This window comes from Pavona decussata, unplaced genomic scaffold (genome assembly GCF_977016875.1).
Source record: "Pavona decussata unplaced genomic scaffold, jaPavDecu1.1 SCAFFOLD_329, whole genome shotgun sequence".
In the NCBI taxonomy this organism is placed as follows: domain Eukaryota; kingdom Metazoa; phylum Cnidaria; class Anthozoa; order Scleractinia; family Agariciidae; genus Pavona; species Pavona decussata.
This window is the reverse complement of record NW_028145717.1, coordinates 940,397-957,500: the sequence shown is the minus strand read 5'-3', so window position 1 is coordinate 957,500 and position 17,104 is coordinate 940,397. Positions and strand designations below refer to the sequence as shown.

The window sequence follows — 17,104 nt, the reverse complement described above, 5'->3', positions numbered from 1 at the left end:
CAATTCCCAGTGTTTAAAAGCTTTTTCCTAATTAATCTCAACAATAAGCCTTTCTAAAAAGGAAAGTCTTCAGGCCTTTCTTAAAGCTACATACGGAATCACATATTCCTTGCTCCAGTGGAAGGGAATTCCAAAGCTGGGGGCACATATAGAAAATGCCCTGAACCCGTACGATTTTAAATTGTACGATTGTGTCTTCAGAAGTTGCATATTTTCTGATCTAAGGTTATGGCCAGGGATATCAAAGTCTAAAAGTTCCTGAAGATAAACAGGCGCCATACTATTCACTACTTTATATGTATACAGTACACTTATAACTGAATGAACTCGGAAAAAGAGGAATTAGCATCCTTTTGAGAACGCTTTAAGATTGATGGAAATGCGTGGAATTACGTTCGTTTGGAAGCTTGTATTCCGTAAACTCTGTTATTTTTGAACTGGGATAAGAGTAATCAAAATTTCCGAAAAAATTGCGCCCTAAATAAAGATCAACAATGAATGTGGTTTTGGCGGTGAGAATAAAAAAATTCTGGATAGGCAGCTTTTTGGTGGCACCATTTTAAGGTTAACTTCGAGATAAATTTTAATTTTTCCAGCTAAGTCGACAGTACTCAAGGTCCTTAGGGAAATATCTTCCCTGTTTAATATACGAACACTTTGTTTTCCTTTTCAAAGCGTCACACAACAACTGTTCTGAGACTAATGAGAACGTGGTGTCCTGTGGTTCTTACAACTCAACAAAAGACCAGTGCTTGGGCTGGGGATGCTGTTGGAACTCATCCTTTGGTGCAAATTCGACGCAGTGTTATGAAGTAGCAAAGAATGAGACCAACAATTCTACAAAGACAACCAGCAGTCCTGCCATTGTAACTACAAAGGCCGCAAGTGTGAAGCCTAGCACCTCATCTATGGCGACCACACCAAGGTGAGTATATAAATATATAAAGTGCTTTCGAAATAGCCAGCTTCTCCAACCCCCTCTCCCATGTCTTGTCCACCAAAAATAAATATACTAGTCAGCAAATGGATAAATGATCTATTGAGTGATTAATTGATTTTCTGATTGATTGATTGATTGATTGATTGATTAATTGAAAGAGGAAGGAAGGGAATGAATGAATGAAGAAACGAAAGAACGAACGAAATATATTTCTATGACCGTGAAATCAGCCTTGCTCTTTATAAGATTATCTGAATTAATTAATTAATTATGATTGGTTGGATGGTTGATTGATTGATTGAAAGAAGGAAGGAATGAATAAACGTAACGAACGAACGAAATATATTTCTCAGACCGTGAAATCAGCGTTGTTTTTTTAAGATTATTTGAATTACCTAATTAATTAATTAGACCGACAGAATGACTAAGTGAGGATGGATAATAATAAATGGATGAGTGATTGATTGAATAAACGAGTACTAAAATAAACGAATAAAGCTTCCAAATCCGGGCTGCTAAAAGCCTTACGTTGATGAAAGGCCATTAGCTTAATTTTTCAAGCTGTTGTTACATTCAAAATTAAGCTCAGCCTACTTTGAAAAGTAAAATTCCCTCCAATAATAAGGTCTTCCGAAAATAAGCGCAGTGCTTATAGTCTGAATTTTACGGTATACCACAAACACCAGTTTTAATTTAAATTTTGAAAAAGACAAATTATGACCATGAGGACTTGCAGACCCTGTCTGGGCTGGTCACGCAATCCTACCTGCCTAGCTGCGTTCGTAGGGAAGGAATGCGTGACGAGCCCAAACAACTTATTTGTAGGGGACTGCGTGACTCACAGTTACAGGAGCAAAGCCAAAATATCCGTTTTAATCTATTTTCAGTTCCCCGCAAGGCACTTGCGAGATATACAAAGGCGAAGTTTGCGATGAGTGGCTAAACGTCACCATGTTGGAATATCGATTCTCTCCGAGGTTTGTTGACGTCCGATTCGGCATGAATGGAACAGAGAAAGTTATCATTGAGTTTATGAAGGCAATTGATAGGGTCGATGGCGACCAACAGAGATGTAAACGACTTTTGAAAGTCATTCTCTGCGAGTACGTCTTGCCGCCCTGCAATGACAGAAACGAGCGTTACCACTACTGCAGAGAAGACTGTGAAGCTATCTTCACGGACTGCGATTCTGCCATGAGGGAAATGATGGGAGCCGCTAAATACATCCTCAAAGCGTTGGGCCTGGAGTTCGCTCATGTGGGAGTTCCCAACTGCACTAAACTCCGCTTTTCTGATCAGTACGAGGCTGAAAATAGTACATGTATCCATTGGGGACTGTTCAGTAAGTGCGATACTCTTGGATATCCATTCACGTTAAGCCAAGTAATCTCCCTCTGTGTCTTTATAAGGGTTAAGTAGCCTTTTAGGGGGAAGTGTCATGGGGTTTTTGACCTCTTTGGTTAAAAATGGTGAAATGAGACCTTCTACAAAATAATTCTAGAACAACGTACGAGAGGAAAGAAATCAACTCAATTCTTGATACGAGAACAACTCGTGATCTATTCTAGCGCGTTTTAGAAACAAAAATGCAAAAAGTTGACTATAATTAATTAATTGACTGATTCCTTCACTAAATAATGAAGTAAAATTACATAATTAATTACTATGACACTGTAATGAAGCCGAAATATTGTACGATTTTTTTCTCGTTGTAATAAACCAGAACTTGGTTTTAAACAATAACCATCCTCGGTCTCGTTTTGTTCTTTCAATTCTATTCCAAATTGTCAGATGGCTCTGGATTTTAAACTTGCTCGTATTATAACAAATTTGATTATTTTTGTCACGCAGAGTTCACCCCTTCTCCTACGCCTCCGCCCGCATCATCAAAAGCAGCTCTCATCGCTGGAGCGGTAGCCGGGTTTTTGTTGCTTCTTCTTATCGTTGCCGTTATCTGTTTCGTCTACAAGAAGCGCAAGAAAAAGCAGGAGCGGAAAATCAGCCGAGGTTTCGCAGGCGTCACTTTTACCGCGGTTTCCATGAGAGATAGGATCAAAGCCGAGTCCATCCGCGCCCTGGACGAAAGCAAAATCCTGACCATGTTTAATCCTGATGACATGCGACAAATTCCACTCAGCAGCATAGAGTACATACGGGACCTTGGATCCGGGAACTTTGGTTTGGTTTTCTTGGGTATGTCTTTCACTTAAACCGAAAAGTTACGTGCACCTAGCGAGAGCTAACATTTAACTAAAATACTTTAAGGGGCTCTGTCACGGTCAATTTTGCTGTATTTTGGTCAAATCTGCTCATATATTTCACAAAAAGCCTTTGTTGTAGCATGGAATTGCTGTTAGAGCACAATAGAGAAAATATTAAGGGTTTCTCCAAGGAGGAACAAACTACAATTAGTTTTTAACGACTTCTCTACAGTACGCAGATAGAACTTGAAAACATGGGCTAATTTTTTTTCAAGCTACAATCCATTTCCACCCTAGCCATCCACAGTCGAATATAATTAATACTAGTCTCTGCGCACCAGTAGGATTATTGTCAACAAAACTGAACCATTATTAATAGTATTTTAACGTTTCCATCAATTCAACTATGATTTTTGGCCATTCAAAGTGACACAAAAAAACAGGTGACACTGCCCCTTTAAAATGTTGTCTTTTGTGTTCTCAGCTCACGGATGATATTGTGGCTTTTTAAAGATATATTTGTGTAGACTATACAGTTTAATCTGTTCGGAGTTTAGCTGAGAATTTAAGTTGCAGAAAATTTTTAGGAAAGGGAATCTTATTTTTCTGATTTACGAGCTGTTGTTGGTTATACGATATTTCTACCTATCCTTATTTAGCATTTTAACGACGTATTTTCCATTCCGAAAACAAAAGGAACAAGACGGATATGTGCGTGAACTTGGGCTTCTCGGGGGCTTCTTTCCTGGCATATCCAGCTGTAAACGCCAGAAAGTTGACGTGATAAAATCTCAGTTGTCATTTGTCGATTGTTTAACAGCTCAAGCATAGTACAAGCAAGTATATTGTAAGCAATGTATATTCCTGGTCTAAATTTGCATCTATCTGGCCAACAGGATTTAGGAAAGCGGGCAGAGATATCTTGTGTTGGCTTCATCCCCCACCCCCCCCCCCCCCCTCGCAAAAGTTTTTGTTTTTCGAAAAAAGGGAATTCTGATTGAAATTGATGTTTCGCGGGAATCAGTGTCTTTAACCCATTAATCGATGAAATTTGTCCCGCGTCACATAGGCAAAATTTGATCCGTCTCGAGTGCATGTGTTTTTTTACGCAACATTACGCAGTTGTCACGTTTTGTCAATTAAACTAGAAAGAAAAACAGACAGATTGCTTTCCTAAAGGAAAAATTTATTCAGAAAAGTCTTTGATTACGCCTAAGAAAGAAACGCTTATAATTCTAAATGCCAAACGAGAGACGGGAAAGCGATTTGAAGAACTACCAGTACATTTCGAAGCGAATTTATCAACCCGTGCGTGGCACGTTTTTCAAATTTTCGCAAAAACTGTTCAGAATATAAAGAATCGGTCAATTAGAATAGTATTTCAGTACAAATTCACGATCAAACCTGTAATTTTTCGTTGAATTCCCAGAAGTACTCAAAAATCTCGTAGAAAGTCCGCTAACTCGTCGCCTGGATAAAACAACAATTTGTACTCGAAGCACAGTTTCTTTGCCGTTATTCCTCGGATTTCCGCTATCGAAACTGTTGAGTATTCCTTAGTAGTTCTTCTTTCGATGTACCACTTCGAAAAGTTGTGTTTTCCTTCGGAAAACGCGAAAATCGGCGACTAAATAAGTGTCCGACCCTTGCAAACCCATGCAGCGACAAGATTACCTGCGCATGCGTTTTAAGGCCCAGACGGCGATTTGTGACTGAATGAGGAAAAAAAAAAAAAAAAAAACGAAGGGCAATTTTCAACTTGGTCTCCCTGTGGGAAGCCCAAGTAATTAGTTTTCTAGTGCAACAAAATTTTGAGCTGTCATTCTGCCGAAGAAAACTTTATACTTCGTTTACGACAAAATCTGAATTTCTGAGGAGTTAAGCTCGCCGAACAGATGTTCATAAACGTTAAGAGTTGAGTGTCCCTGAAAAGTCCTGGCAATACCCAGCAAACTAGCAGCGATTACCAAAAAAGCACAACAGTTTTAGGTTGTGTTGAAGCCTGTTTCGTCAGAAACAGACATGAACTGAAATAGCTTTAATTCTCGAATTTAGTTTCCTTTAAATCGTCGTTAACTCTGAAGTTTAAAACAGTTTGTTTGGCATAAACAGCACCGCTGACAGCAAAGTACTACTTTTGATTAGTATTTTGGTCATAATGTGAATGCAATCAAATAGCATCAGTCACTCCTTTTTTATCGCGGGAGTGAAAAGGGTAATTTGCATACCAAAGTGTAACTTCATTGCGTTTGACGTAGAAAGAACGCACTCCTAATACAGATTGGAGTCGAGATTGTATGGGAGAACGTTGATTGCCGTGAATGAACCTTGGGACGCGTATCTGGCATCCCCCGCAGATTTTGCAGGGGCTGATGACATCATCACCAACTTGGCAAAGGAATGAGACAGCCTGGAATCGAGATCATCGAACGCACTCCCTAATCTTTGATTGTTACTAGTTTTAGCTTACTTATATGCACGAATTGGAAATGAATTCGGCAGTCGTCATCTCTTACACGTTTGTCTTATAGGAAGAGCTTACGGTCTAATTGACGGTAAAGAGGATGCCGAGCTAATGGTTGCCGTCAAAACGCTTAAAGAAGGCAGTTCTTCTGAAACCAAAGAGGATTTCTTCAAGGAGGTCGCACTAATGTCCCTCCTTCACCATGAGAACATTGTCGAGTTGCTGGCTGTGTCGACAGAGGAGGAGCCTTATGGAATGATCTTCGAATTCATGGAGTTAGGAGATCTAAATCAGTATCTTAGGAGGGCTGGACCTTTCTTTGAAGGAGATGAGAAAGAAAAAGGTTTGATGTTCCTAAGAATTTATAGGTTCCAGTGACTGTGTAACAATTTGGGTTGTCCACGTTATACTAATTCTTTCTGCTCTACAAATGTCACTATTATGCTCAAATAGCGTCACTACTATGCTCCATAAAACTGTTCTTTTTTTCTTGATTTTCCTCACTCGGTTTTTCAGACGACTCATTCGAGGAGGCAGCTGACATTGTTCTAGAACTGGAACTGCTGGAAGCCATGTTTTTGCTAATTTATAACCAGGTCTTGTCTTAAAATGTGGTTCCTGGGCAGGTGTCTTGTGTCTATAGTAACAATAAACGAATGCCGCTAACAGTTATTTAGCGCGGCCTCACAGTTGATTTAATTTCCATGACGAGTTTCCTTGTTGAAAAACAAAAGTGCCATGCCAGTTTTCGAAAAAGCAGGCTTGTCAACGAAAACCTGCTTGTGTGTAAAAGACTGTGTTGTGGTCACGAAGGAAAACTTTCAAGGGCAAATAAAAAAAAATTCTTTTTTTCCCACAGTGAGTCTGACGCAAGATGACCTGTTGTCAGTTGCATTACAATGTGCCTCTGGCATGGAACATCTCCAGATGCTCAGGTTCGTTCATAGAGACGTGGCCACCCGAAACTGTCTTGTGGGTACGGGCATGATTGTTAAGATCTCCGACTTCGGGATGTCAAGGGACATTTATGCTTCCGACTACTACAAAGTAAGTGAAAGGGGCTGGGAGTGGTCAGTTTTTGATGCCTTGATGGAAATCTACGTTGTTATTTGTGTCTTAATACATATGCTTAATAGTAAGAATAATGCCGGGTCAAAAATGATAATGATGATGATGACGACGACGACGACAGCGATGACGATGATAATGACGATGGTGTCAATCAAGTTTAATCAAGTTTATTCAACAATTCAAAAATTTAGCAAAAAAGAGAGACTGGCCCGCAGGTAGCGAGAGCTAATCTAGGCGGGCCAGACTTACAACTGTTTAAGGATAAAATTAATATTATGACAGTTATTACAGTCAAAGACAGAACAAATAGAATTTAGTGGAGGTAGAGAATTCACGAGTAACACACACACACAAAAAAAAGAAAAAAAAGTCGAAATGTGTTTCAATGTGTATATGAAAATTGAATTAACTGGTCAAGTTGCATTTTCGGATGGTCAGTTGCTTGTTAAAGCATTTTATAAGAAAAATTAAAACTAACTCTGTTCGTTTTCTTGATAATGATGTTTGAAACATCGAAACGTCAAACAGCGTTACTTTTAATTTAATTTTATAAGTTGCATTTTACCCGCAATTAGGCTTTCACCTTCATTCCGTGGCTGTTTGTCTAGCTTTGCAGCAAAAGAGCGCGCGCGTTTAAGAAATTAATGCGGGCTGGAGTTATAAATAATTAAACCTCTTCCTGGCTTGCTCTCCGGGCTGAGTGTATCATTTTCTCGGTTCTTTTAAAGCAAATACGACCAAAGAGACACCCTCGGTGGAGCTTGAACTCTCAAGGGCGCAGTGTGTTATAGGAATTATAAATACCACTAAATATCTGTAGTAAGGTTCTCGGACGTCAGTGCATCAAGGTGAAAGTAAAACAACTACAGGCATGTTCTTTCATTATGTTTTCACCTTTGCACAGGCGAAAAATTCCTGGTTATTGAGCTTAATTTACTCTGTAGGCGCGCTTATTGTACATCCAGAGGTAATCTCATGCTGTCTGCTAGAATAACTCAAAGAATCGATGAAGGTGCTAGCTACAAAACGTAACTGTCGTTTGAATCCAGCAAAATTTCATTTCCTCTTATCGGCTTTTTTAATTTACATGTAACTCATGCCGGCTCTCAACGCAAGTCTAACCAGGTTCTAAACTAGTCAATTATTTATGCGTTCTTTCCTGCCTCGGTTTTTGCGGAAATCCTCAGATTTTGCAGAGGCGCCCTGGCCCATTGGTTAATGGTTTGGGCGTAGAATATTAGCTCGGAAAATCGGAGAGCCGCTGGTTCTAACCCTCACCGTGCACGGAATCATGTTGTTCATGTTGCCGCATGAACCCAGCTCTCTATAATCGGATGAAAAAATTGGTGAACTATGAGGGAAAAAACTAAGAAATTGCCGAGGATGACCCTGCGATAACCAATCATCTCATCCAGGGGGAAAAGAAATACTACTGGTTACTCAACGCTGGACCCAGCCCAGTTGTCCGCGTGAAGTCTGGGTCTGGGGGTGAGAGTAAGGAAGTGTTAATGACTGACGTCATCACTGAAAGTGAACCTCAGGCCTAAACGTGCGAAGAACGCTACAAGGACAAGCTGGGCTTAAGCTTATGTTTCATCTGTTTCATTTGATAGGTGGAAGGACAGGCTGTATTGCCGATCCGGTGGATGCCCCCGGAGGCTTTGTTGCTGGGAAAATTCACAGTGGAATCGGATATTTACTCTTTCGGTATTCTTCTCTGGGAAATCTACACCTTGGCGCTACAGCCTTATTACGGATACACCAATGAGGAAGTTGTTGAATTTATCAAAAAGGTTTGTTTAACGATGTTGTATATCTATTTAATTCTTCCACGAATGCCCCTTCTAACCAGAAAACGTTCGCGCGAAAACATCTTCTATCAATGAAATTCTTAGTCTCCTACGCAACCGTTTTTAGGCTCGTCACGCAACGCTACTCCCCGCGTTGCGTGACGAGCGTTGCGTGACGAACCTAAAAACGGCTGCGTAGGAGGTCGAGACTATGAAATTCTAATCGGTAACAGTTTTCTGTATACTCACCCTCTGTCCCTCTCCCCAAGTTTGCTTCAGGAAGCCAAAGAAAAAAATATAGATCGACTGACTTCGTTCTGAGCTCAGAGCGCGCCCAATTCAAACCGAGATTGGTGTGTTTTATCAAATCCACTTAGCTCTACATGCTACAGTTGCAATACTATTGACGGTCGAACTCGTACCTGGCTAAGGACTTTGTTCGATTTAGTTCAATTTCCGAACTCAATCGAACTCAATCCGGACTAGTTCGATTTGCGTTTCATTGGTCTGGCAATCGAACGCACAGAAATTTCGTTGTTCGATTACGTTCGACCAAAGAACACAATCAAACTCAGTTCAACTCAATCCAACTCAATCCTTGACTTCGATTGAGTTCGATTACCGAGCGTTCGATTTACCGGTAATAGACGATCACAGCAATTGATAGCACTCGTCGTGATGCGTATCAAATTTGACAAAATTCCGCCCGGATAAGTTTTTAAAATACACGATGTTGTTTGGAAAATAGCAAACATTGTAGGTTGGATTTAAAACTGTCATCTCAGCTTCATTGGTAAATAAAAGCTTTGAGGTTGCCCAAGGCAAAGACTTTTCTTTCGCTATATTTGCACAGAAGCGGAAGTGCTGTAATTGTTTGACGAAACGCGAAACAAACAAGCAGTGGAGACCAGGCGAAGAAGGTTAACATTTATTATGAAAGCCTAAGGAACTAACTGATCAGTTGCATGACCTAAAAATAATCTAGTCAAATTTGAAATTAACTAATGGATTGCTAGGTTTTCGAATTAGAATGCAATCAGTCGATGTTGTGTGATGTCTAGCTCAAATTGATGCAATAGATATATATAATTGTTTTAGGAAGCTTTGCTTCAGAGTTGACTCCGTGGCGCAATGGTAGCGCGTCTGACTCCAGATCAGAAGGCTGCGTGTTCAAGTCACGTCGGGGTCAGCGAAGCTCCTTTTTGTTCTTTTTTCGTTTTCTTTTTCTCTTCGTTCTATATTTTTTTTCTTTAGATGCACAATCGACTGCTTTTAATAATACTACAATTTAAGAAATAAAAACTTTAAAGAAATAAAAATAAGGAATAGTAATAATAATAAGAAACCAGTTGACACGGAGAATATAATTTATTTTATAATGTTAAAACGGATTTATTTATTTATCTAATGTTACTGCTACAATAACTCGCGATCGTAAGCTTTTATATTTTAAAAAACCATTTATTTATAGCTTGATGATACCTTACATTATTATTTTTTAAATAGTCTCAAAATTACACCGGAAAATTCGTTCAGAACATTTTGAATTTGGAATGTCCTTTGCTCTTTCAATTTTAATTTACCCTTTACAAAAATCGAGAAGTCCGTGAAAAGGGCATTTTAAAAAAAATGGGGAGTGATATTTCAACTCGAAAAAAGAAAAAAAATACACCCCTGGTGGGACTCGAACCCACAACCTTTGAATTAGAAGTCCAACACGCTAATCCATTGCGCCACAGGGGCTGAGACAAGAAGTACTGGCGAAAAAGCAATCTATATTCGAAACTCACTATCGCGTAGGGCAATTTGACGCTACAGTGTTTGTTCCCTTAATTGCGAAATCGGACTGATTCAAAAGATTTGTAGCATTGACACAGATTTTTAAAAATCCAGCCGATTTTCATTTTAATTTTCCTTGGTCAAATTAGGGCAAATTTAATCGGTTGCAATGGGCCCGTCGGTAGCTTCGATTCATCTCTCTATAAAAAGTTTTCAATACCCTTGCAAAGCTGAATCTTCTTATCTCGACTTTGGTCCGTAAAACATTATAAACAAAAGTTTATAGCGTCGAGAACCCATCACTCGTTCTCGATGATCGTGTGTTCGATTCGCTGCCTTTGTTTATGCCGCGCAAGGAACGCGAAAACCGCCACGTTGAAAATAGTTGCAGCCGCCGGTCTTGAAAAACTAAAATACTTCGATCAGTTGAACTGCACTAGAACACTATACCGCTTGTCACGCTCATTCCAAACCTCTTGTGACCTCTTTCCCTTGTCATTCTCCATCTCCACTATCTGAAAGGATAAACCTATTTTGCTGAATTGAGTTCTCCCGACTCCCGACTCCCGACTTCCACGCGCGGCAACGCGCGAATTAGTGTGTGTGCGTGTTGTACTCGTCTCGTGTTTCTCTTGTCGACTCTGGTACGAATGTCTCCTCGAACGTAACCTCGTGGGAGGCGATTTGTATGCTCACTCGTGCCATGTGATCGGTGGTTCCAAATTCTGCAGTTACCGGAGAGCATTGTATTTGTATTGCATGTTTTTAAAACGTAAAATTAAATGACTAAATCACTATGATTAAATCACTATTCAAGAGTTGCATGTTTTTACCTATTGTGGTTAGCTTTTGTTTGGAGTTTTTTGTTTCTGGAAATTTTGAATCAACCCCTTAAAGAGACCTATCTGGGCGTGGCCCAATTTTTTTTTGGACCCCTCAAAGAGACCATTTTAAAACATATTTCTTCGTGTGCAACCCTAAATGAGACCTTCACGGCTAAATATGATGGCGTTTTTCCTAGAACACTCTAGGTGAGACTACAATCCGAAATTTGCACCCCTAAGCAAGACGACGAGCATCCCCGCCCCTTTGATATGAGAGGACCCCTCCTACCCCCGGGCCCTCGGCTGACCAGATTACAGCATTTTTGCTAACATTGAACATGCTCACCCGTCTATCTTTGTGCCATAGGGAGTGCACCTCGGGCAGCCGGACGATTGTCCTGATCACGTGTATCAAGTGATGAAGTGCTGTTGGCACAAAGATGCGTCACAGAGACCAAACTTCACTCTAATCATAGCACAGCTCAAACAAGAGGCGACGTCACACCATGATTCACTTGATTCAGCTGAGTCACCAGTCCATGATAAGCAACCGCTGTACCAGAACATTGGCGTCTCACCGGAAGTACCAAAAAGTAAGTTACAGTGTCTTCCATTCTGTTTGAGGACGTAGACTTTCCAAAAGTCCTTTCCAATATTATTTTCCCTCTTCACTCTTTATGTTAGGTTGGTTTTGGTCCCCTCGTGGACGGTGTCTCCTTTTGCTACTGCGCATACCTTCTGCGCATCTCGCGTGGTCTCGGTGGCAATCTCGTTCCCAGAGCCCTCGTAACTCTCTCGTTTCCCGTTCCGCTGGACAAGAGTAACGAGGGCTCTGGGAACGAGATTGTCTCGGTGGCTACTATCTCAGAGGTATTTTTGGGCGACTTGAACAACTACGCGGGAAAAGATCTTAGCGAGGGTTATTTAAATCCAGAGAGAGAATTTGGAGTAACGGCAGAAATAATTAAACGTCATTTGGAAAAAATATATACACATTGTATTTTAGCGGCTCTTTAGAATTTTGCTTAATTATCTTATTATTTTATCCCTTTTTTTAAATGTTTCCTTATCCAAATCAATGAAAGACAACAAAACAATAAAAGCGAACAAACAGAACAAAATAAAACAAAAAGATACAGCGGTTTGTCCTTAACACTTGACAGATATAAATTTGACGTGAATCGCGCGCAAGCTTGGATATGATGCATGAAGCACCACTGATCACATCAGGCATAGTGATCGATCTTTCCTCAGATGTGGAGGCGTGTAGCAACTTGTGGGGCATAGCAAACTCTAGCTGTGACAGCATTATGTTTGTATAGTTGGCGTAAACAAAAGATGACTTCGGCTAAAATGGTTGCAAAACGAATAAATATTTTTTTCATTCTTTGGTAGAAGAGGAACCCGCAGCAAACCAACCTGGTAGGAAGATTTCCCAGCAAGCAGGTGGCGCCCCTAAGAGTGAAGTAGACGCTAAGCCTTCGTACATGAATGTCAATTACAACGCTGGTTACCTTAGTGACGACGACGAAACGGGCGTTGAGGAAGGAATTGTCTAGAGCGAGATATTTCCAATGCCTTGAATCGAAAGCAACGAATTTTAATCTAGTGAAATTAGTTTTTAATACTCCACTCTCGCGAATTCCCTTAAGTGCACCCCAAATTCTGCTTTAATCAGGGGTGAACCAGAAGTCACATTTAGACTATTGACTTCCGGTGCTGGACCGGAAGTAATCACTGAGAGCTCCAAAGAGAGGTTGCGGTAGATTTGATTGACACGTGAATAACGGTTTCAACTCGTTGTAAGATAGAATCCTGGGCAAGGTTTTCTGTCTTTTGTAAATTGTAATCACAAAGTTTTTTATCTTCCTTCTTCGTGGAAGTTGAAAATTACATACCCTCATTTAGCTGTTTTATTACTGAAATAACGTAGTTGTAGGAAGAATCGTCGACCTACTTGATGTTAGATTAATTAGGGCAATTTAGATCAATTTTACAGTAGAGCGAAGATCATTTGAATGGTTTGAGTAAAGCGTGTTATCTCGAATACTTGTGAACTTTCGAAGATGTTGAGAATAACATAAAAATATTTCCGCGAATCTTTCCGAGTGAACTATCAAGTAAAAATATAACTTTCTAATATTAAAGCATGTTAAAGAATATCTTGTTCTCACTAGGGACGCAACGTAAAAGATCATTAGGTCATTCCCATTTTTCAAGCAACTTTAAGGAGAACGATTAAAACATTTTGACCTAGTCCCCTTTTGTATATATTACGTCACCAGTAAGAAGCAATCAAAGCTCAAATAAGCAGTACACTTTACTGATTTTTCTTTTATGTCTTTGACAGTTAATTGTAAGAATTTAGAGATCCATCAATCGATTATTTATTCAATCAATCAATATATCATTTTCGTGACAAAACCCTCATGTCATCACTGATCCGTCCTCAGTCCTCTCTCATGGTCGAGTGGAGAATCGCGAGAGAGATGCTCGCGGGGGAAGATGGGAAGGAGGAAGAAGGGGAAAAAGGTCTCCCCTTCCTCTCTTCCTTCTTCCCGTCGTCCCTTCGTTTCGCTGCCGTCCTAGTCTCCTCTCGACCGTACGATATCTTAAGAGACGACTGGGGCCAAGTCAGATGTCATCAAAGGAAATTTGGGACTTCGCCGGGTAAGCAGACAATATATACACAAAGCTAGAATTTAATTACTCAAAACTAGCGATCATGCAAGTGAAGCGTTTCAATTTATTCACTGATGGAGTAAACTGTCTTTAATTACTGTGTATTGTGTACAATACTGAAATACTGTAGCACTTGTAGTAAATTGCCGACGTTTCGGCATTATTATGACGCCGTTATCAAGACTAACTTACAAATTATGCGGAAAACGCAACTGCAGTCGAGACTTTCCCAGACTAAGAGCATTTTCTTTTCTTTGTCCTCGGAGATAGCTGGTCGAGAGACAACGCAAGCGCGCACATGAATCTGCAGCCCTGTGGGAGTGCAAAGCAGTTTCTTGGTGTACAATCCAATTCGGCCCCAAGCCTCTGGAATGAAGCTCGGACATGATGTGGCGATGGAGGCCTTTCGCGCGCTACTGTGATAACTCTGCTCAGTAGCTAAATCCTTACTGGCTGTAACAAAAGCTTCTCTGCACCAGTGTCTGTAAAACCGTAAATTGAAACTATATTCGAATTCATTTAATAAAAGCTGTTATCGGTTTCTATAAAAGTGTTCCTTCTTTAAATATATGCTGTCTTTTGATTTGTGTACCACGAAAAAGGGCATGGTATATGGTACAAAGGCTGTTTGATATCTTGAATACAATAGACAACATATTACTGAGTAATTTGACAAGTGGGATACATTTCTGGTTGGTCTGGTTGGCTCGCGCGTGCCTACGTCTCACAGAAAGGTTAGGAGAATGGTGATGTTGAAGCCAAACGTGCACGCGACGGTGTCGGAAATGAACGTTAATTTTTATTTCTGTTATTTGCTTTTGCCTCTATGTATGGATACCCATATGCCATGCTATCTTTTAAGGAACCGTTATGCGTTTTTTTTTCTTTTGTATAGTCCCGGGGTGTGGGGGGGGGGGGGGGGTACTCTCATATATGGGCTAGATAGGTACATGTGCCGCCCGATAGGGTAGGGTTTTTGCCTGGTTTTCGAGAGTCTCGATCCCTAAATAGGGTATCATTTTTGCACGTGTTGGCATTGTGTTCCCGGTGTGATCCTTAGATAGGGTACCCAAGGATACATCCTGAAAGATGTTCCATTGTTATGATGGCATGTTACTAAACTAGGCTTACTCTAGTATTCTATGCTTGATGCCAACTCATGGGCTCCTGTTGGTGCTTAACTTCCGATGTTACAGGAACGAAATTAATAAATTCTTAGTTTTTGTTTTTCCCTTGAATAGGGTGTCATTGTTCGGGTTTGGGCCTCAAACAGGGTATCGATTTTTGTTTGTCTCATCCTTAATAGGATCAGGGTTTAAGAACCTGGGCGGCACACACCTATCCCAAATTTATGGGAGTATTCCCCCCCCCACCCCCGGGGGGTATAGCCCTTCTGTGCGAGGCAGGTAAAGCATTTTAAAAACCATAGTTGTGTAAGTCTTTTTCACATTTTACAAGCAGGATTGAAAGACAAAGAGATCAGTCAATAAACACTCCCTAGCTCACAACAACAACAACAAAATCGCGAAGAAGTCCACTTGGTTCCTGGAAGGTGACCCATCAATCGGCCATCAGCTATCCATCCGATTGTCACGCAATCTTCCCCCGTGACCAAAATAACTATGACATCCGGTCTTATGCATAAAAGTGGGCAGATTCGAAAGTAATTGAAACAATTAAAATTGCTGCTTTTAGCTTCCTCTGATTACAATTCGTTTGGAAAGCGATTATATTTTAAAACTTCCGCTGCGGAAGTATTGACAATGAATGAACGAATCGAAACAGGCATTACACTGAACACAGTAAAAAAAAAAAAAAAAAAAAAAAAAACTGAGAGCCGTTCCTAAAATTTGCAATTATTTTTTTAATTTTAATTTTTTATTGTTTTGCACTATTTACACATTATCACAGTCTAACTATGAACATTACAATACATTACAAGCTAAAAAAATAAAGATATCCAAATAATTAAAAAAAGTCACTGCGCGTGCGCAGTGACCAAATGCTTTCCGGTTGATAGTAACTGACGTAGACAATATACATAACTACACAAAAAAAAAACATAATAGTACAAAATGAATTTATAAATATTACTTATATACATTTTACATATAGAAACAATGAAATATAATAGAGAGAAACAATGGAATATAATATGGGCAAAATGACAAAACAAGAATCAGACTGGTGACCTGGGTATTTAGAAGATACCGTTTTGTATTGCTTGTAGAAATGGGCGTAAGATTGTTTTTTTTTGTTTATAATTCTGATGGAAAAGTTTCCCAAAGTTTTGATGTAAAAAAAGAAAAAGTAGCGGCACCATTATTATTATTATTATTATTATTATTATTACTTTAATAGTTCAATTTTTATTACATACAACTAACAGACAGTACAATGTTTTTTGCTCCTTACGATTATAATATATAATAATTATTATTTACTCTTGGCCTATGAAAGTTGAGTTTAGTAACGAAGATGTCTGGTATTACAGCAAGGACTTCATCGGAGGCAACAGTAACGGTTCTAGAGAATATGGCCGGGATGATTGCAGGAACACTTTTAATTTTATGAGTAAAAGGGGGCTACAGTCGACTCCCGATAACTCGAACCTTCAGGGGAAATTGAAAAAGGCTCGAGTTATCGGGAGTTCGAGTTATCGAGGGTAAAATTATATAGAAAATGACCTGAAAGGAAAGGAAAATTGGTTCGAGTTAGCGCGAGGTTCGAGTTAGCGAGGGTTCGAGTTATCGGGAGTCGACTGTACTTTAAATTTGTAAATATTTTTAAGTTTGAGATTAGAATTCTAAAAAGAAGCATGGTGTAGCATTATCCCTGCTACGAGCAAGCCACGAATACATTCACTCTGCTTAGTTTAACACTCTTTTTTTTATAAAAAATATTGTTTTTCCGGTCAGACTGAATATTCTTATTTTTCTGCCGATGTAAGGCTGAAAATATTCTTGTGAATTTTTCTTAGATTATAGCCATCGAACTGTCATTCTAGCATCGAACATTTGGCTAGTGCAGGTTTTTACCGTTTTATTGGGTAGTTTTGCTGTTTACAGAAAGCTGCAGAAAGGAAGAATCAGTTGTACGGTTGAGTTAAAAACATATAATTGTATTGTATTTACAATTTTCAACACACAAAATTATATTTTTTTCAAAATCTCAGCCTCGGGTTTATTCTTAAAAACATTCTTTACATTTAGCAAAATTTCAGCCTTGATATTCTTATAAAATAAATTGTTATAAAAAGAAAAGAGTGTAATCTCCAAATACATTTTTTCTGAATGATTGCTCACAAAAGCAAACAAATAAATATTCAAAGAGCCCTCTGATTTTCTTTTGGT

General features: G+C 39.5%; 1 protein-coding gene and 2 non-coding genes across 3 annotated transcripts in view; 2 read left to right on the top strand and 1 right to left on the bottom strand.

Annotated features, from left to right (window-relative positions):
• LOC146453590 (uncharacterized) overlaps positions 1-14,290 on the top strand; it is an 18,873-nt gene extending 4,583 nt beyond the window's left edge. The window contains exons 2-9 of the mRNA XM_085096443.1: positions 676-925; positions 1,828-2,282; positions 2,792-3,133; positions 5,673-5,948; positions 6,465-6,652; positions 8,290-8,469; positions 11,437-11,662; positions 12,465-14,290. Of these exons, the coding sequence (XP_084952569.1) occupies positions 676-925; positions 1,828-2,282; positions 2,792-3,133; positions 5,673-5,948; positions 6,465-6,652; positions 8,290-8,469; positions 11,437-11,662; positions 12,465-12,628 (2,081 nt within the window). The 3' untranslated portion in view covers positions 12,629-14,290. The remainder of the gene's footprint in view (positions 1-675; positions 926-1,827; positions 2,283-2,791; positions 3,134-5,672; positions 5,949-6,464; positions 6,653-8,289; positions 8,470-11,436; positions 11,663-12,464) is intronic.
• Trnaw-cca (transfer RNA tryptophan (anticodon CCA)) lies at positions 9,584-9,655 on the top strand. The gene has a single exon. It is a non-coding gene; the product is annotated as a tRNA-Trp (tRNA).
• Positions 10,136-10,209, bottom strand: Trnar-ucu (transfer RNA arginine (anticodon UCU)). Its single transcript has one exon. It is a non-coding gene; the product is annotated as a tRNA-Arg (tRNA).
• Positions 14,291-17,104: the final 2,814 nt, after the last annotated feature.